This window comes from Ursus maritimus, unplaced genomic scaffold (genome assembly GCF_017311325.1).
Source record: "Ursus maritimus isolate PB19 unplaced genomic scaffold, ASM1731132v1 scaffold_24, whole genome shotgun sequence".
NCBI classification, from domain to species: domain Eukaryota; kingdom Metazoa; phylum Chordata; class Mammalia; order Carnivora; family Ursidae; genus Ursus; species Ursus maritimus.
In genome coordinates this window covers 31,614,375-31,629,875 of record NW_024424897.1, presented here as the reverse complement: position 1 = coordinate 31,629,875, position 15,501 = coordinate 31,614,375, and the positions used below count along the sequence as shown (strand labels likewise).

Below are 15,501 nucleotides of genomic sequence, written 5' to 3'. Positions count from 1 at the left end.
GCAGGTCTGAGGGAGGAAAAATCCTAGGTACGTTCCAATAGATGCCAAAGGGAACTCCTATATCCTCATGTTAGGAGACTTGCCCAAGGTAACAGCTAGTTAATTCAAGCACTTGAACTTGAATCCAGGTCTCTTTACTCCACGTCAAATGTTTAATCCCATCTACCAGGTCTGACCTCTATAACTCATTCTGTGCCTGGCAGCCAGCATGTCCTTTTTAAAGTATAAATTAGATCATGTTCCCACCCCAAACTCCATTCAAACCTTCCAAAGATTCATTGCATTTAGAATAAAATTCAAACTCTCTCCTCGACTGGCTCTTATCTATATATCCCTAGTAACTTACAATATATCCACAGGGGCTCTGGGGTGGCTCAGTCGTTAAGCGTCTGCCTTTGGCTCAGGGCGTATTCCCAGGGTCCTGGGATCGAGCCCTGCATCGGGCTCCCTGCTCCGCTGAGAAGCCTGCTTCTCCCTCTCCCACTCCCCCTGCTTGTGTTCCCTCTCTCGCTGGCTGTCTCTCTCTCTCTGTCAAATAAATAAATAAATAAATAAATAAATAAATAATCTTAAAAAAAATACATATCCACAAATTCTTTGACATTCCCCATTCAAAAGACGGAGTTTAATTCCCTCCTTTGAATATGGGCTGCACTTGGTGGCTCACTTCTGTCTAAGAGAATGTGGTAGAAGTGATGCTCTGTGACTTCGGAGACTAAGTGGTAGAAAGGCTACCTCCTACGAAGCTTCCACCTGGCTGTCTGTCCCAGGACACACGTCCTCGGAACCCAGCTACCGCGTAGTGGTAGACCAGTTGACTGCCCCGACTGGGCACCTAGCCAACACCGACATCAACGGCCAGACATACGGGCAAGTGAAACTCAAGTGACTCTACCCTCTTGCCTTTGAGGCTTCCAGCGGAGGCTCAAGAAGCAGAGATAGGTTGTCTCTGCCATGGCCTGCCAGAACTCCTGGCCCATGGAACTTGTGGGAGACAATATAGGACTACTTGTTTTAAGCTGCTAGGTTTGGGCTTGACTTGTTATGCAGTAGTAGATAACTAATACAACATCTTAGAGCTCGCCTCCTACCAAGATCCTCTTTGTTCACCACACTCCACTTACACTCTATTTTCTTTTACCCTTTGGCCACCAAGTTCATGCTTACCTCAGGACCTTTGCACTTGCTATTTCTTCTATCTGGAATGCTTGCCCATCACCCACATCTTGGCCTGACCGGCTCCTCATTTTCCAGATCTTTGCTCAGATATCCTCTCCTCAGAGAATCCTTCCCCAACCACACCTTATAATACAGCCCACCTTACCAGTCACATTACCCCATGCCTTTCCTTCATAGCTTTTATTCATGAAATTATTTATTTGTCCGTTTATTACTTATCTATCTCCTCACACTTCTTCCTTCCTCTTCCCAGCACCTCCTTGTGGGGAGGGTGAAATGATGTCTTTTCCTTATGAGAGTTCTCACTGCAGGGCAGTGGGTCTCCTGGTCCTTGTAGCTCCTCTGTCAATTCATGCCATAGGGGAAGTCCAGGGGCCTGTGCGCCCCATTTCCACATTCTTGGGAGAGCTGCAAGGGGCTTCCTGGGCACATTCCCTGTCATGGGAGACAGGGCCTCCCTTTTCCCCCCTGGCCTTTGCCTCAGCGGTCACCCTACAACCTTGCTGTTTTATTGACATCAATATAGAATCAGAGAGAGCATGAGATCCTCTCTTTCTGCCGCTCACACTCTCCTCCTTCATAAGTCCTCTGGTCTTCTCCCCTCTCTAGTTCTAATTCTTTCCCCAATTTCTCAGGGTCCCCCCATATCTCACGCACACAACACACACACACACACACACACACACACACACACACACACACTACAGGTTCATGAAGGGCAGGGTGGTGGGAATAACCCACTTGGCAGGGAGAATTTTAGCCCCGATAGAGTTCAGAGTTGCCCAGGCATGGTACTTATTAAAGCACCTTTAGTCAGTTTTACTGTTTTAAATTCTCCACTGAGAAAGAACCTCTTATGGCCCACTCAGGCATACTCTGCCCTTTCCTTGGTATGCCCCTGCATCCATGAGATGTGGGAGACATGGCTGTAGGTGGCTCTCCGGGAGGCATCATTGTCCTTGGTGCCCCAGCTGCTTCCTCTCCTGCTTTCGGCTCTCTGTCCAGCCCAGCTCCCTCAGCAACTGCTGGAGGTTCCTACTGGATTAGCCTCTGCTGCAGCCGCATGAGTCTTCACAGGATTCCCTGCTGCCTCAGGATCCCGTCCTTTCTTCCCTTGGGTCAGCCAAAACAAAGTCAGTTACCCTAAGAGCCTAGGGGTATAAAGAGGACAAGTAGGGCAGAAGAACTAAATTGGAAGCACTCAATAAATACTTGTTTAATGATGTTTAATGGATGAATAAAAACATGAATGTCTAGACATAAATAATTACAAGTTCCTTGGATGGTGTCATTTAAGGAGTACCCTGTCTGTGCCTTTCATGGCAGACATATCTGGGAAGGGAGTCTGTCCACATACATGCTCCTTCTTTGGGAACAACCCTCACCCAAAATTCCTGCTGGAGGGATGGACCTCGATGGCCATGCTTATGTAACATGACCTGCACATCTCCTCAGCCACATGGGACATGTGGCCCAACCTCAGCCCATCAGATTATTCTCGTAGGGTTTTGGAATTTGAACCTGAGACACTGAGCTAGTTGACTGCAGAAAGCAGAATGGGGGGGCGCCTGGGTGGCACAACGCTTAAGTGTCTGCCTTTGGCTCAGGGCGTGATCCCGGCGTTATGGGATCGAGCCCCACATCAGGCTCTTCCGCTAGGAGCCTGCTTCTTCCTCTCCCACTCCCCCTGCTTGTGTTCCCTCTCTCGCTGGCTGTCTCTATCTCTGTCAAATAAATAAATAAAATCTTAAAAAAAAAAAAAAAAGAAAAGAAAGCAGAATGGGAAGGTCTGGTTTCCGGGTTGAGGCTCCCATCTGAGTCATATACAAGATGGCTGCGTAAGGACAGAGGGAGGGTGGGAAGGAGGAGAGACCAGCTGTGTCTGCCCTGACAGCTTCTTATTTCCACAACCCACAACCTCACGGGGAACTTTAAACCTCCTCTTTTTATTAAAGTAGCCAGGGTTGCAGCCCCTTACGAATATAACCATAACCTACTTCTTTTCAATTCTGCCGAACAACCTGACCCCAAACCCAGTGTGAGAGTGAAGGAAACATATGATGGGTGTGTGGCAATGAGGTCCAGGAAGAGAGGAAGCAAGGAACACCAAGGAACTGGAGGCAGGGGGAAAACCCACATGGATGTAAAGACTGAACTGGCAGAAATCAATGTAGGGAGGGAGATGAGGGAAAGGGGGTGGGGACAAGAGAAATGAGCATCAGCATACTGCTAGGGAGCATTGTCTACACACAAAACACTGCAGCAGGCCCCAAATGTATGTTTACAGGAATACATGAATGAACAAATGAACACATCTTCCCAATTCTATTTGCAAGAAGTGTGGAGTCTGAAAATGGGGGTGAGGAGGCAGGGATAGCAGTAAGTTGTTAGAGCCTTGCAGAAATGCCCCTGAATTTATGCTCACTCCCTGTTCTCTGTTTCACTATTGGGCATGTTGCATGGCCCTCTGGAGCTCAGTCCCCACCCTCTCCAAGCCTCCCTCACGGCACTGAGGAATTGCCACCAAACACTTCCAAAACACTACCTATCTGATGAGAGAAGAGATGTCAGGGAGAATGATAACAATGACAGTAATCCTTGCCTGGGTTCTATGTAAGGTTTATAAAATATTCTACGTGTTTTGGAATCTCACAACAAACCTGTGAGATGATTGGGACAGATATTGCTCTATGCCAGTGTGGTGAGGAAGAATCCATGAGTTCCAGAGAGGCCAGGTAGCTGCTCCAAGGTCACCGTTCTGGGAACAAATAGGTCAGGGGCTCCCAGCTGAGGGCTAAGGCGTCAAGGCCTGTGCTTTCTCTAACACTCTGGACACCGACCAAAAGTGGCTGGGAAAACACATAAACTAGAACTGCTCTCACCGGGGAAACAGCCTGCTCACAAGAGGAAACCATCCACCGAGAAGAGGAAAAGAAGGGTGTGGCTTTCCAGAGCCGTGAGAACACTTCTCATTGTAGCAGGAGTTTCAGAACTTCAGCATAAACCTAGACCACCAAAGACGACTTTTTCCCTTTGCCTAAAAATCTGAATCAGTCGCTTAGTTTCAAAATCACTCATTTTATTTTTCTGATAGGCTCCATGCCCAGAGTGGAGACCAACACAGAGCTTGAACTCATGACCCTAAGATCAAGACCTCAGCTGAGATCGAGTCAGATGCTTAACTGACTGAGTCACCCAGGTGCCCAAAACTCAGTCACTTCTATGATGACCTCCACAACACGCTATGAAGTCAGCAGATACAGTAGCTTTCCCTCCATTTTACAAATGGAAAACAAAGCCAAGGAGAAGTGACCTACTCATTCTCGCTCCCTTTTACAAACCAGCCGGCGCCTCCCTAGTCTCTTCACTGCTGCCTGCACCTCCTGGTTCCTCAGGGTGTAGATCATGGGGTTGAGCATGGGGGTCATGACCGTGTGGCCGATGGACACAGCCTTGTCCATGGAGAAGGGGGTGAAGGGCCGGGCATAGAGGTAAATGCTTGGAATGAAAACCATAGACACGACCACGATGTGGGTGGTGCAGGTGGAAGCTGCCTTCCTCCTTGCCTGCCCAGAGTGGGACCTCAGCATCACCAGGATGACTGAGTAGGAGGCCAGGAGGAGAAAGAACCAGATGACATCCAGCATTCCACTGTTGGAGATCATGAGGGGCTCCAGGAGGGAGTTGTCAGTGCAGGCGAGTCTCAGCACTTGTGGGACATCACAGTAGAAGTTGTCCAGGACATTGGGGCCACAGAAAGGCAATGTGAGCATCAGAGCCAGCTGGACAATGGAGTGAACAAATCCCCCTACCCAACTAGCCACCACCAGCCCCACGCAATGCTGAGTGTTCATGATGGTGACATAGTGGAGGGGCCGGGAGATGGCAACAAGGCGGTCATAGGCCATCACCGAGAGGAAGAAGACCATGGCGCCTCCCAAAAAGTGGAAGAAGAAGAGCTGGGCCATGCAGCCCTGGTAGGAGATGGTCTTCTTCTCAGAGAGGAAGTCTACCAGCATCTTTGGGGCAGTGACAGAGGAGAAGCAGAGGTCTAAGACAGCCAGATTGCGGAGCAGAAAGTACATGGGTGTGTGGAGCCGGGCGTCTGAGGTCACCGTGACCATGATGAGGAGGTTTCCCACGACAGTGGTTGTGTAGACAAACAGGAACACCGGAAACAGGAAAAGCTGGAGCTCTGGAGTCTGGGAAAGTCCCAGGAAGACAAATTCTGATACCCACGTGATGTTCCCTGGCTCCATGGCATCTTCTCTATGCACCCAAGGAAACTGAGCCACAGGCATTGCTGCATGAAGTTACAACGTGCATTTCTAGTGTCGAGCTCAGAGCTGAGTTGTCCAGGTGTATATGATGGGCATCCTATGTAGACCGAATCACTAGGTGCTGATTAAACGGCCTTGTCTGTAGACACTTTACAAGTTGGTGCTATAATATACATTCATGAGATATCGTAAAGCCATCCAGAGACATATGCAACGTGTTTTTTAAAGACTCCATGTGATGTAGCGGTGGGGAGACACTTGGAGTCCAACAGAATATCAGTTAAATTTCAGGTCTTCCGTTTCCTTAAGATTTGATCTTGTTTAAGTTTACTTAATCTCTCTGGGTCTGTCTCATTATCTGAAAGTTAGGAATAAAAATACTTTATGGAATTTTCTGAGGGCTTAAATAGAATGACACATGCAAAGTTTCTAGAATGGTACCTGGAAATAAATGATAATCACTCTCTGGCTCATCTCCTCCTCTAAAGACATCCTTCCTTCTTACAGTCCAAAAAAAAATATTCTACCAGTCACTTTTCACACAGTATTTAACACATCATAATGTTAACGAACTTTTTATGTCATCTGTTTTCCCTCCACAATACATCCCTATATGATCCTATAGGAATATGGTCTCAATTTCACAATGTATTTGTGTCTCTCTGTGCCCATCCTTGCTCACAGTCGGTACTTAATTACCTGGTGTTGACTGCTGGATGGGTGAATGGCTACGGGGTATGCAGGTCCCTGCCGAGGAGCCCCTGGACATGGTTGGACGCCTAGGATATCCAGTCTTCCCCACCCGCTAGTGTAAGTGTTCCTTTACTTGCTAAGGCAAGTAGCAGAGGGATAGGGGACTTTCATTAGATTAAGTAATAGATGACGAATATATTGCTTGAAGAAGTCTCAGCTCTTCCAGAAGAACTGCAATTTCAGAAAACAGTACTGAATCCCAGGGCGGAGAAGAAAGGAAAATGTTGCAGGAATAGAAATGGAAATTGATGAAGAACTAAAGGAAGATGAAGAGGGAGGGAGAGGGAGGAACACAGCAGGTGAAGGAAGGGGAGATGGGAAGGTGGCAAGCAGGGGAGGGAGAGAACGGACCAAAGCTGGAGAAGGAGGTGATGGAGGAGGAGAGACGGAGGGGGACAGGGTTTCGGGTGGGGTGGCCTCAGTCTCCCATCCTCTCTCACCTGCCTGTGCAGCCCTTTATCTGCTAGAGATCTTTCTGTTCTGATCTCCCACATCCATTTGCTTTCCCTCCAGTTCACCTTCCGCACAGCTGTCCTGGAGACCTTTCTCAGTGCGACCTCACGCCTCCCTCAAGTTCTTACGGTGCCGCACAGTAGCTAGTGGTCCTTAGGAGCCAAACACTTCGTAGACCCCGTTACAGTGGGAACACGTACCTGCATATGTGCAAACAGCATTCACACGGCGTGTCAGATGGGCTGTGGGCTGTCAAAACAAAGCCTCCGCCTGCCTTTCTAATCAGGATCTCTGCCTCCGAGGACCACTGTTCTTAAATGGATTGTAGTTTCTTAACCCTGCCCCCTATTTGCTCATTTCCATGTTTGTGTCCTAGAATTCTGTTAGCTACCTTCTCTGCCTCAGAAAATACTCACTTGGACCTCACCCTGTCTGGCACTCGTTTCGCCCATTCTCTCCTGCAGAACTAATTCCCATTTCTTGGGCTTCTAGTAAAATTTTAAGAACACCTCGGTTGTAGGTTTATCATCATTTATTTGTTCCATCTTCTCCTGTAACCAACTGCATTGTAATTTCCATATCTTAGTAACCCCAGAACTTGGAACAGCAGCTCTGATGTGGCACGTGCTCAGTAAACGTTGTCAAATTAATGTAGCAATTAGGTAATTAAGGGATGACTGATTGGCTCAGTAGCTTGAGGGTCTGCCTTCAGCTCAGGTTGTGATCCCAGGGTCCTGGGTTGGAGCCCCATGTCGGGCTCCCTGCTCGGTGGGGAGCCTGCTTGTCCCTCTCCCTCTGCTTGCTGCTCCCCCTGCTTATGCTGTCTCTCTCCCTCTCTGTCAAATAAATAAATAAGATCTTTTAAAAATTAGGTAATTGATTATGTGGAGAGTTTTTGAATAATGTTACTTATCCCCTGCCCCTACCTCATAGGGCTAGTTCTATGCCCAGTTGCTAAAATTGCTGGGTTTTACACGTAACCTGAAGCCGCTGTTTTAACAGCGCATTCCCCCTGAATTACTTCCCGAGGCTCTCCTCACACTTTAGTCACCGTCAAGTCTGTCGCCTATTTATTCTGCCCACCAGCAGGTGTTTTCAAGAGCCAAATTATTGCTGACCTATTGGCAGGTGAGGGGACCCTCAGTCACCTCACATGCATCCTTGTGGGCATGACCCTGGGGAAGAGGGCATATCCTCAAGGAGAAGCTATTGGATGGGCTCAGGAAGCAGAGCTGGAATGATTCCCACTGGGGGCAAGGGAGCAATGGGAGTCGTTAAAAAGTTGCTAAGTCTTTCAAAACACTATTGGAGAGGTCTGCCTTGAGGGCAAAATACAAACAAACAGAAACGCTACCGAGGACATTGAAAATTGTAGAGATTCATGAAATATAGGATTAGGAGGCCAAGATGAGAAAGGACAAGATCTCTTCAAAAGAAGTCAAATTTCTGGGATTTTTGGAGGGACCCATTTCAGAGACTGGAGCATGCATGAGAATCACCTGCAGGGCATGTTGAAACTCAGAAACCCCACATGGAATTTTGATTTAGTAAGTCTTCAGTGGCACCTGAGAACTTGCATTTCTAACAAGTTTTCAGATGATGCTGATGCTGCTTCCCTGGGACCCCAGTTTGAGAATCACTTCAAGTTTGTCGGCACAGGGCGTGGACAGTTCTCTCTCACAGCATCACCAATACCACTGGTTTGATATCTCACTTCAAAGAGGAAACAGCTCTATCAAGGGAATGATCAAAGGGTAAAGGGCTGAGCCACTAGCCATGTTTGGGGAAAAGCTTCCCAGAGGAGGTGACATTTGAACAAAGGGGTGGCTCATGCATGTGGGCAGAGCTATGTTTCTGGCAGGAAGAACAGAGGCCCAGAGACTAAATGGCACAGCATACACTCCAGGAACCCCGAGTGCCTCAGCAGGGCCAGGGCACAGGGCAAGTGGGGGGCGGGGGGGATGAGGGTGGAGAGGAGGCAGGGATCAGACTCTGGAGAGCTTTGAGAAACCAAGTTAACGACTTTAGATTTTATCCTATAGGACATGAGAAGCCAGTGGAGGACATGAGCAGGAGAGTGACCTACAGATAAAGGCCTTCCTGGCCACAGTAGGAGGGGAAATGGGAGGGTGAGGAGAATAGACAGAGAGGGAGCCACTCCTTTGTTTCTCCACACCCCATCTTGTTTCAGAAAAGACTTAAGGAGGGCAGTTACGGGCCTGTAACTTTACCTATGTCCTTGACTCATCCCATCCCAGCTTCAAAAACCCTTAAAGATGTGGAAGGTGAAGAGAAGAGAGGAGAAGGGAAAGGAGATGGGAGATAAGAAAAGAAAGGGGAGGATAAAAAGGTAATTCAGAAAAACCAGGGAGTCAAAGCCAATGAGCCAGCTGGGACCCACGGCCCAATGATATCAAGATACTGTTTCAGTGATTCTGAGATGCTCTTGGCCTTTCCATCATGAGCCAAGAAGGACTCCATGGCTTCAATCATCGTGTGTGTCCTCACACACTCTCATTCAAAGGCTGGAGGTGAGGAAAGCGGTGGCGGCAGTTTCTTTCTCCTGCATCTCTTGCCTTTAATCATGGAGGAAAAATCTTTCTGAGAAGCCCCCCAGCAAACATATTTTTTGTTTTATTTGTCATTTCTGGATCACTTGAACATGTAAGTACTCCTAGCTTTTAAGTGTTCTGGCAAAGTGAACATCTAGGTTAGGGGATAAGCAAGGGAGAAGTGGTTGGGGATGGCTGTTGGGTAGGCCCCCAAGAGCAATGCTATGTTCTTACAAAGCACTTGGGAACAAGAATGAACATAATGGGCCAGAGGCAAGAGAATCTTGACAATGCTGCAAAGTTTCTCTTAAATAAGAAAATTCATAATAGTGGAGGTCACAAGCTCAAATGTGAGTAACGTAAATGAGAGAGGGAGGTCAGGTAGGAATCTCTCTCTCCAAAGAAGTACTGAGGCTCATCACCCACTGTCCCCCAGTGCAAAATTCCAACATCTGGGCCAAAGAAAAGAAATTAAGTGTTTTTTTCTTTAGAGAAAAAACTTCAGAAAAGTAGACCTTTATGTGTTAACTTGGGGGTCCTTCAGCAAATAGCCGCTTCCTGCCTGAACCCCTGAAGTGAAGTCTAAAAGCTTTACCTCCTCGTAGAGGTAGCAACTAACATTGTATTGCCTTACTCTTAAGTGCAGTTGAACAAATTTCACCAGGGGTCTGAGGAAGATCACCAACACGAAGAGCAAATACAAACTAAACAGAAAAATGAATGAGAAGAAAACCGATGGGGGAAACAGAAGAAAACTTTAAAAAAAAATCCCCTGTTTATATAATTAGCATCCTTCGAGAGAAGCAAGAAGTTATAATAGCCATAAAATAAGAACAGGACGGAGTGGACGAAAGTCACAGAACAAAAAAGAGCTCTCAGAAATTAAAATATGTTGACAGAGACGTGAAAACTATAATAGAGGAATTGGAAAATCGAGTTGAGAGAATCACTTCTGAATATAGACTAAAAACATTGTCTGAAGAGGGCATCCACAGGATGGGATCCAATGTGGGTTGTCGGAGTCTAGGTGTTTCCTCCTGGCAGCTGCCCATTGTGGACATCCAAGCAAGATGAACAGAATGTCCCCACAGGGAGATGGCTCAGTGTGGGAGGTCAAAGCTTCAAAGGGACGAGAAGTGTGTTCGTGCAGAGGTGCAGTCTGACATCAGGTGTTGGAGACCCAGCAGGACGAGGAGGGTGTCCACGCGGGGGATGTTGGGATGTGAGGTTTCGGAGCACAGGTAGGGTAAGAAAGCTGCCTGAGTGGGGGGCTGGCCTGCAGTGTGATACCAAAGCCCAAGTGGAGTGAGGAAATGGAACTAGTGTGGAAGATTGGTTGTATAGAGGGAGATGAATTAAATAAGTTAGTAAATTAAGGATAGAGTGATGTCAGAGAAAATGGCGGAGTGAAGAACTCCAAGGGCCCATCCCTCTACAGAAACACTGAAAAGATCTATATCTATATCTATATCTATATCTATATCTATATCTATATCTATATCTCTATCTATCTATCTATCTATATATATATATATATAGAGAGAGAGAGAGAGAGAATAGAATTGAGAGTCCAGGAATAAATCCATACATTTACGGTCAATTGATTTTCAAAAGACTCTTCAATGGGGAAAAAATAGTCTTTTCAACAAATGGTGCTGGGACAAGTGGATATCCACAGGAAAAGAAAAAAGTCAGACTACTACCCCAGACCATATACAAAAATTAACTCAATATGGATCAAAGATCTAAACTAAAGGTATAAAACTTTTAGAAGAAAACTAGAGTAAATCTTCATGACCTTGGATATAGTAATGAGCACGCCCAGCACCAAGATAGTGACTCCTAAAGGCCATTGATCAGCAAAAGGAAGCAGGACTATTTAGGGAAATGCATGATTCCAGAACTGGAACAGGGAAATACAACATAAGCATGGGCCTGTCCCTGGGCCAGGAAGTAAGGATGTGATCAAAGAAGGAAAAGAACATAGAAGCCAGCTAGGAAAGACTCCAACTGGCCAAATCTGGGGCAAATTAGTAATAGATTATAACAACTGATTTAAAAAAGGAAAATACAAGCCCACACAGATATAAATAAACAAAAGAATAAACTGGAAGTCTCAAAGTACCTACCCACAAAATATTAACTATTTTTTAAGAGAAAATGATAAGGGAGATGAGAAGCCTAACAAGTGAAAAGTGATGGGACGACAGTAATGGGACAGAGCGAAATCACTCGCACCTCATAAGTTGCAATAAGAACACAGCATGACTTCTGGGATGTCCCTGAAAAAGTCACTGAAATGCATCACTTGAGTCTAATCACCATGAAACATCAGAAAAATCCAAATTAAGGGACGTTCTACAAAATCACTGGCCTGTAATCTTTTCGAAAGTTCCAAGATAACTAAACTCAAGGAGAAGCTCTTCCAGATTCAAGGAGCCTAAAAAGAAATGACAACTAAACGCAACATGCGATTTTGAACCAGATTCTCTTTCCATTCAACTTTACTGGGACATTTGGCAAAACTTGAATAGAGGCTGAAGATTGGATTCTGGCAATGTATTGTTACGGCATTAATGTTAATGACTGTATGGCGGTATCATAGGAAATGTCTTTGTAGAAAATGCATATTTAAGTATTAAGGAATGGTGGGCATCATGTTGGCTATTTATGCTCAAGCCTTCGGGAAATAAAGCCCTTTATACCACACTGGCAACTTCTCTGTAAGTTTGAGAATTTTCAAGAAGTTAAAAATTTTTTTAATATTTATTTATTTTAGAGACAGAGTAATGCGCTCATGAGTAGGGGAAGGGACAGAAGGAGAGGGAGAGAAGCAGACTCCCTGCTGAGCAGGGAGCCCAACGGGGGACTCGATCACGTGACTCCAAAATCATGACCTGAGCCTAAATCAAGAGTCGGTTGCTTAACCCACTGAGCCACCCAGGTGCCTCCCCCCCCCCGCCAATTTTAAGTTAAAAACATGATCAAGTTGAAGTAAAAGAAATATGTAGACTATCTTTCTGTCCTCTGGGTAAGAAACAATTTTTAAAAATTAAATATCAGTAAGAGTTAATATTAAAATGAAAGACTGATACACCTGACTACATTAAAATTAACACCACATATAGAGAAGACAGACCACAAGCTGTGAGAAGACAGTGCAATGACATAACTGACAATAGATCAGTAACCAAATGATAGGAGAATTCTTAAATTCACTAGAAAAAGTCAAGAGAAAAATTAACAAAAGGCATTCATGGGAAAAATGAATGCAATAAAAACATGGAAAGAAACATTAGGGAGGAGAGAAATGCAAATTTCTACAGACTACAGAGAAATATTTTTTACCCACTAAACTGGCAAAAATTAAGAGTTCTGACAATATCAACTGTTAGAAAAATGTGAATTGATGGGATCACTTGACACTGCTTATGAATATGTGACTGGGCACAACAATTTTGGGAAACAATTTGGTACTATTTTATAAAGTTATCTCTTTGGAGATCTCAAAACTTGGCAATCCCATTACAAGATACGTAACCCATAGCTCCTCAACCAGGCAATTGGAGACAAAGAGCACTGCTGTCAAAAGCAAAAAAACCCAAACAAACAAACAAAAAAAAAAAAACCCAAAAAACAAAAACCGAAAAAAACCAACAAACCTGGAAATAACCCAAATAAGCTTAAAAATATACTGTTGAGTGAAAAAAAAGCAAATCCCAGACTATTATGTATATTAGGATATTTTCATAATGTTCAAAATAAGCAAAACAAAACAATATACTGATTATGTAAAAATGTGATAAAAGTGTTTTTATAAGCAAGTGGATGGTAAATGTAAAATCCAGGAAAATGGTTTCATAGGAGAAGAGCGAGTGAATGTGAGGAAAAGGACCCTCTGGGTAGGTATCAGTTACTGGTAACTTCTATTTCTTGAATCAAGTAGTCTTTATGGGAGCGTTCATAATGTTATAATGCTTTATAACTTACATGTATTTTACACATAATCTCTTGTTTGTAACAATTATTACACTACACTGAAAATGTAAAGAGGAAACATTCTGAACATTCATGACATTTTCAAATTTGAAAATAAAATAAAAGCATCGAAAAAAGACTAGAAGAAAAAATAGTTACATGGTTTGCCCAATGTTATGTCACACTTTTTTTTATTTGGTTCTTGTAATAAATGTGGAGGCTTGGAGGTCAGATATTAATTTAAGCAAGTTTATTGAAGAAGAAGCCATGAGGCCAAGAGAGGCCAAGTGAATCATCCCAGGTCATCATCAGTTTGATAAGTGGTGGGTTAGGGCTTCTCATTTAAAGACTAAGCTTGAACTCTTGTGCTGTTTCCAACAATCCAGACTCACATCAAAACAGAGCATTGGAAAAAGAGGTCAAAATACAGCCAGTAGACACCAGTTAGAATGGCAAAAATTGACAAGGCAAGAAACAAAAAATGTTGGAGAGGATGTGGAGAAAGGGGATCCCCCTTACATTGTTGGTGGGAATGCAAGTTGGTACAGCCACTTCGGAAAACAGTGTGGAAGTCCCTTAAAAAGTTAAAAATTGAGCTACCCTATGATCCAGCAATTGCACTACTGGGTATTTATCCCAAAGATACAGACGTAGTGAAGAGAAGGGCCATATGCACCCCAATGTTCATAGCAGCATTGTCCACAATAGATAAATCGTGGAAGGAGCTGAGATGCCCTTCAACAGATGACTGGATTAAGAAGATGTGGTCCATATATACAATGGAATATTACTCAGCCATCAAAAAGAACGATTTCTCAACATTTACAGCAACATAGACGGGACTGGAGGAGATAATGCTAAGTGAAATAAGTCAAGCAGAGAAAGACAATTATCATATGGTTTCACTCATTTATGGAACATAAGAAGTAGGAAGATGGGTAGGAGAAGGAAGGGAAGAATGAAGGGGGGGTAAACAGAAGGGGGAATGAACCATGAGAGACTATGGACTCTGGGAAACAAACTGAGGGCTTCAGAGGGGAGGGGGTGGGGGAATGGGATAGGCTGGTGATGGGTATTAAGGAGGGCACGTATTGCATGGTGCACTGGGTGTTATACACAAGTAATGAATCATGGAACTTTACATCAAAAACTAGGGATGCACTGTATGGTGACTAACTTAATATAATAAAAAATTATTATAAAAAATACAGCTAGTAGATAGCTCTTATGGAGAAATGGTATCATCATAAAAGAAAACTATCCACCAAGAAGGCAAAAATAGAGTGTGGCTTTCCAGAATGCTTCCATGAGACTATATCTTATTGTCACAAGGGTTCAAACCATCCATCACAAATGAAAATAAGAATATTTTTTTGAAGACACGTCCCTGAATTTATGTTCACTCTCTGTTCTCTGTTTCACTATTGGGCATGTTGCATGGCCCTCTGGAGCTCAGTCCCCACCCTCTCCAGGCCTCCCTCACGGCACTGAGGAATTGCCACCAAACACTTCCAAAACACTACCCATCTGATGAGAGAAGAGATGTCAGGGAGAATGATAACAATGACAGTAATCCTTGCCTGGGTTCTATGTAAGGTTTATAAAATATTCTACGTGTTTTGGAATCTCACAACAAACCTGTGAGATGATTGGGACAGATATTGCTCTATGCCAGTGTGGTGAGGAAGAATCCATGAGTTCCAGAGAGGCCAGGTAGCTGCTCCAAGGTCACCGTTCTGGGAACGAATAGGTCAGGGGCTCCCAGCTGAGGGCTAAGGCGTCAAGGCCTGTGCTTTCTCTAACACTCTGGACACCGACCAAAAGTGGCTGGGAAAACACATAAACTAGAACTGCTCTCACCGGGGAAACAGCCTGCTCACAAGAGGAAACCATCCACCGAGAAGAGGAAAAGAAGGGTGTGGCTTTCCAGAGCCGTGAGAACACTTCTCATTGTAGCAGGAGTTTCAGAACTTCAGCATAAACCTAGACCACCAAAGACGACTTTTTCCCTTTGCCTAAAAATCTGAATCTGGAGTTGCTTAGTTTCAAAATCACTCATTTTATTTTTCTGATAGGCTCCATGCCCAGAGTGGAGACCAACACAGAGCTTGAACTCATGACCCTAAGATCAAGACCTCAGCTGAGATCGAGTCAGATGCTTAACTGACTGAGTCACCCAGGTGCCCAAAACTCAGTCACTTCTATGATGACCTCCACAACATATCCACACGCTATGAAGTCAGCAGATACAGTAGCTTTCCCTCCATTTTACAAATGGAAAACAAAGCCAAGGAGAAGTGACCTAC

General features: G+C 44.7%; 1 protein-coding gene across 1 annotated transcript; it reads right to left on the bottom strand.

The window, feature by feature from the left end:
- Positions 1 to 4,496: 4,496 nt before the first annotated feature.
- On the bottom strand, positions 4,497 to 5,438 carry LOC103667465 (olfactory receptor 4D2). The gene has a single exon (XM_008695612.1). The coding sequence runs from the start codon at positions 5,436 to 5,438 to the stop codon at positions 4,497 to 4,499; it is 942 nt and encodes a 313-aa protein (XP_008693834.1).
- Between the last annotated feature and the right edge of the window lie 10,063 nt (positions 5,439 to 15,501).

Coding starts and splice junctions, on each gene's coding strand:
- LOC103667465 (XM_008695612.1), bottom strand. CDS start 5,438: ATGGAGCCAGGGAACATCACGTGGGTATCAGAATTTGTCTTCCTGGGA.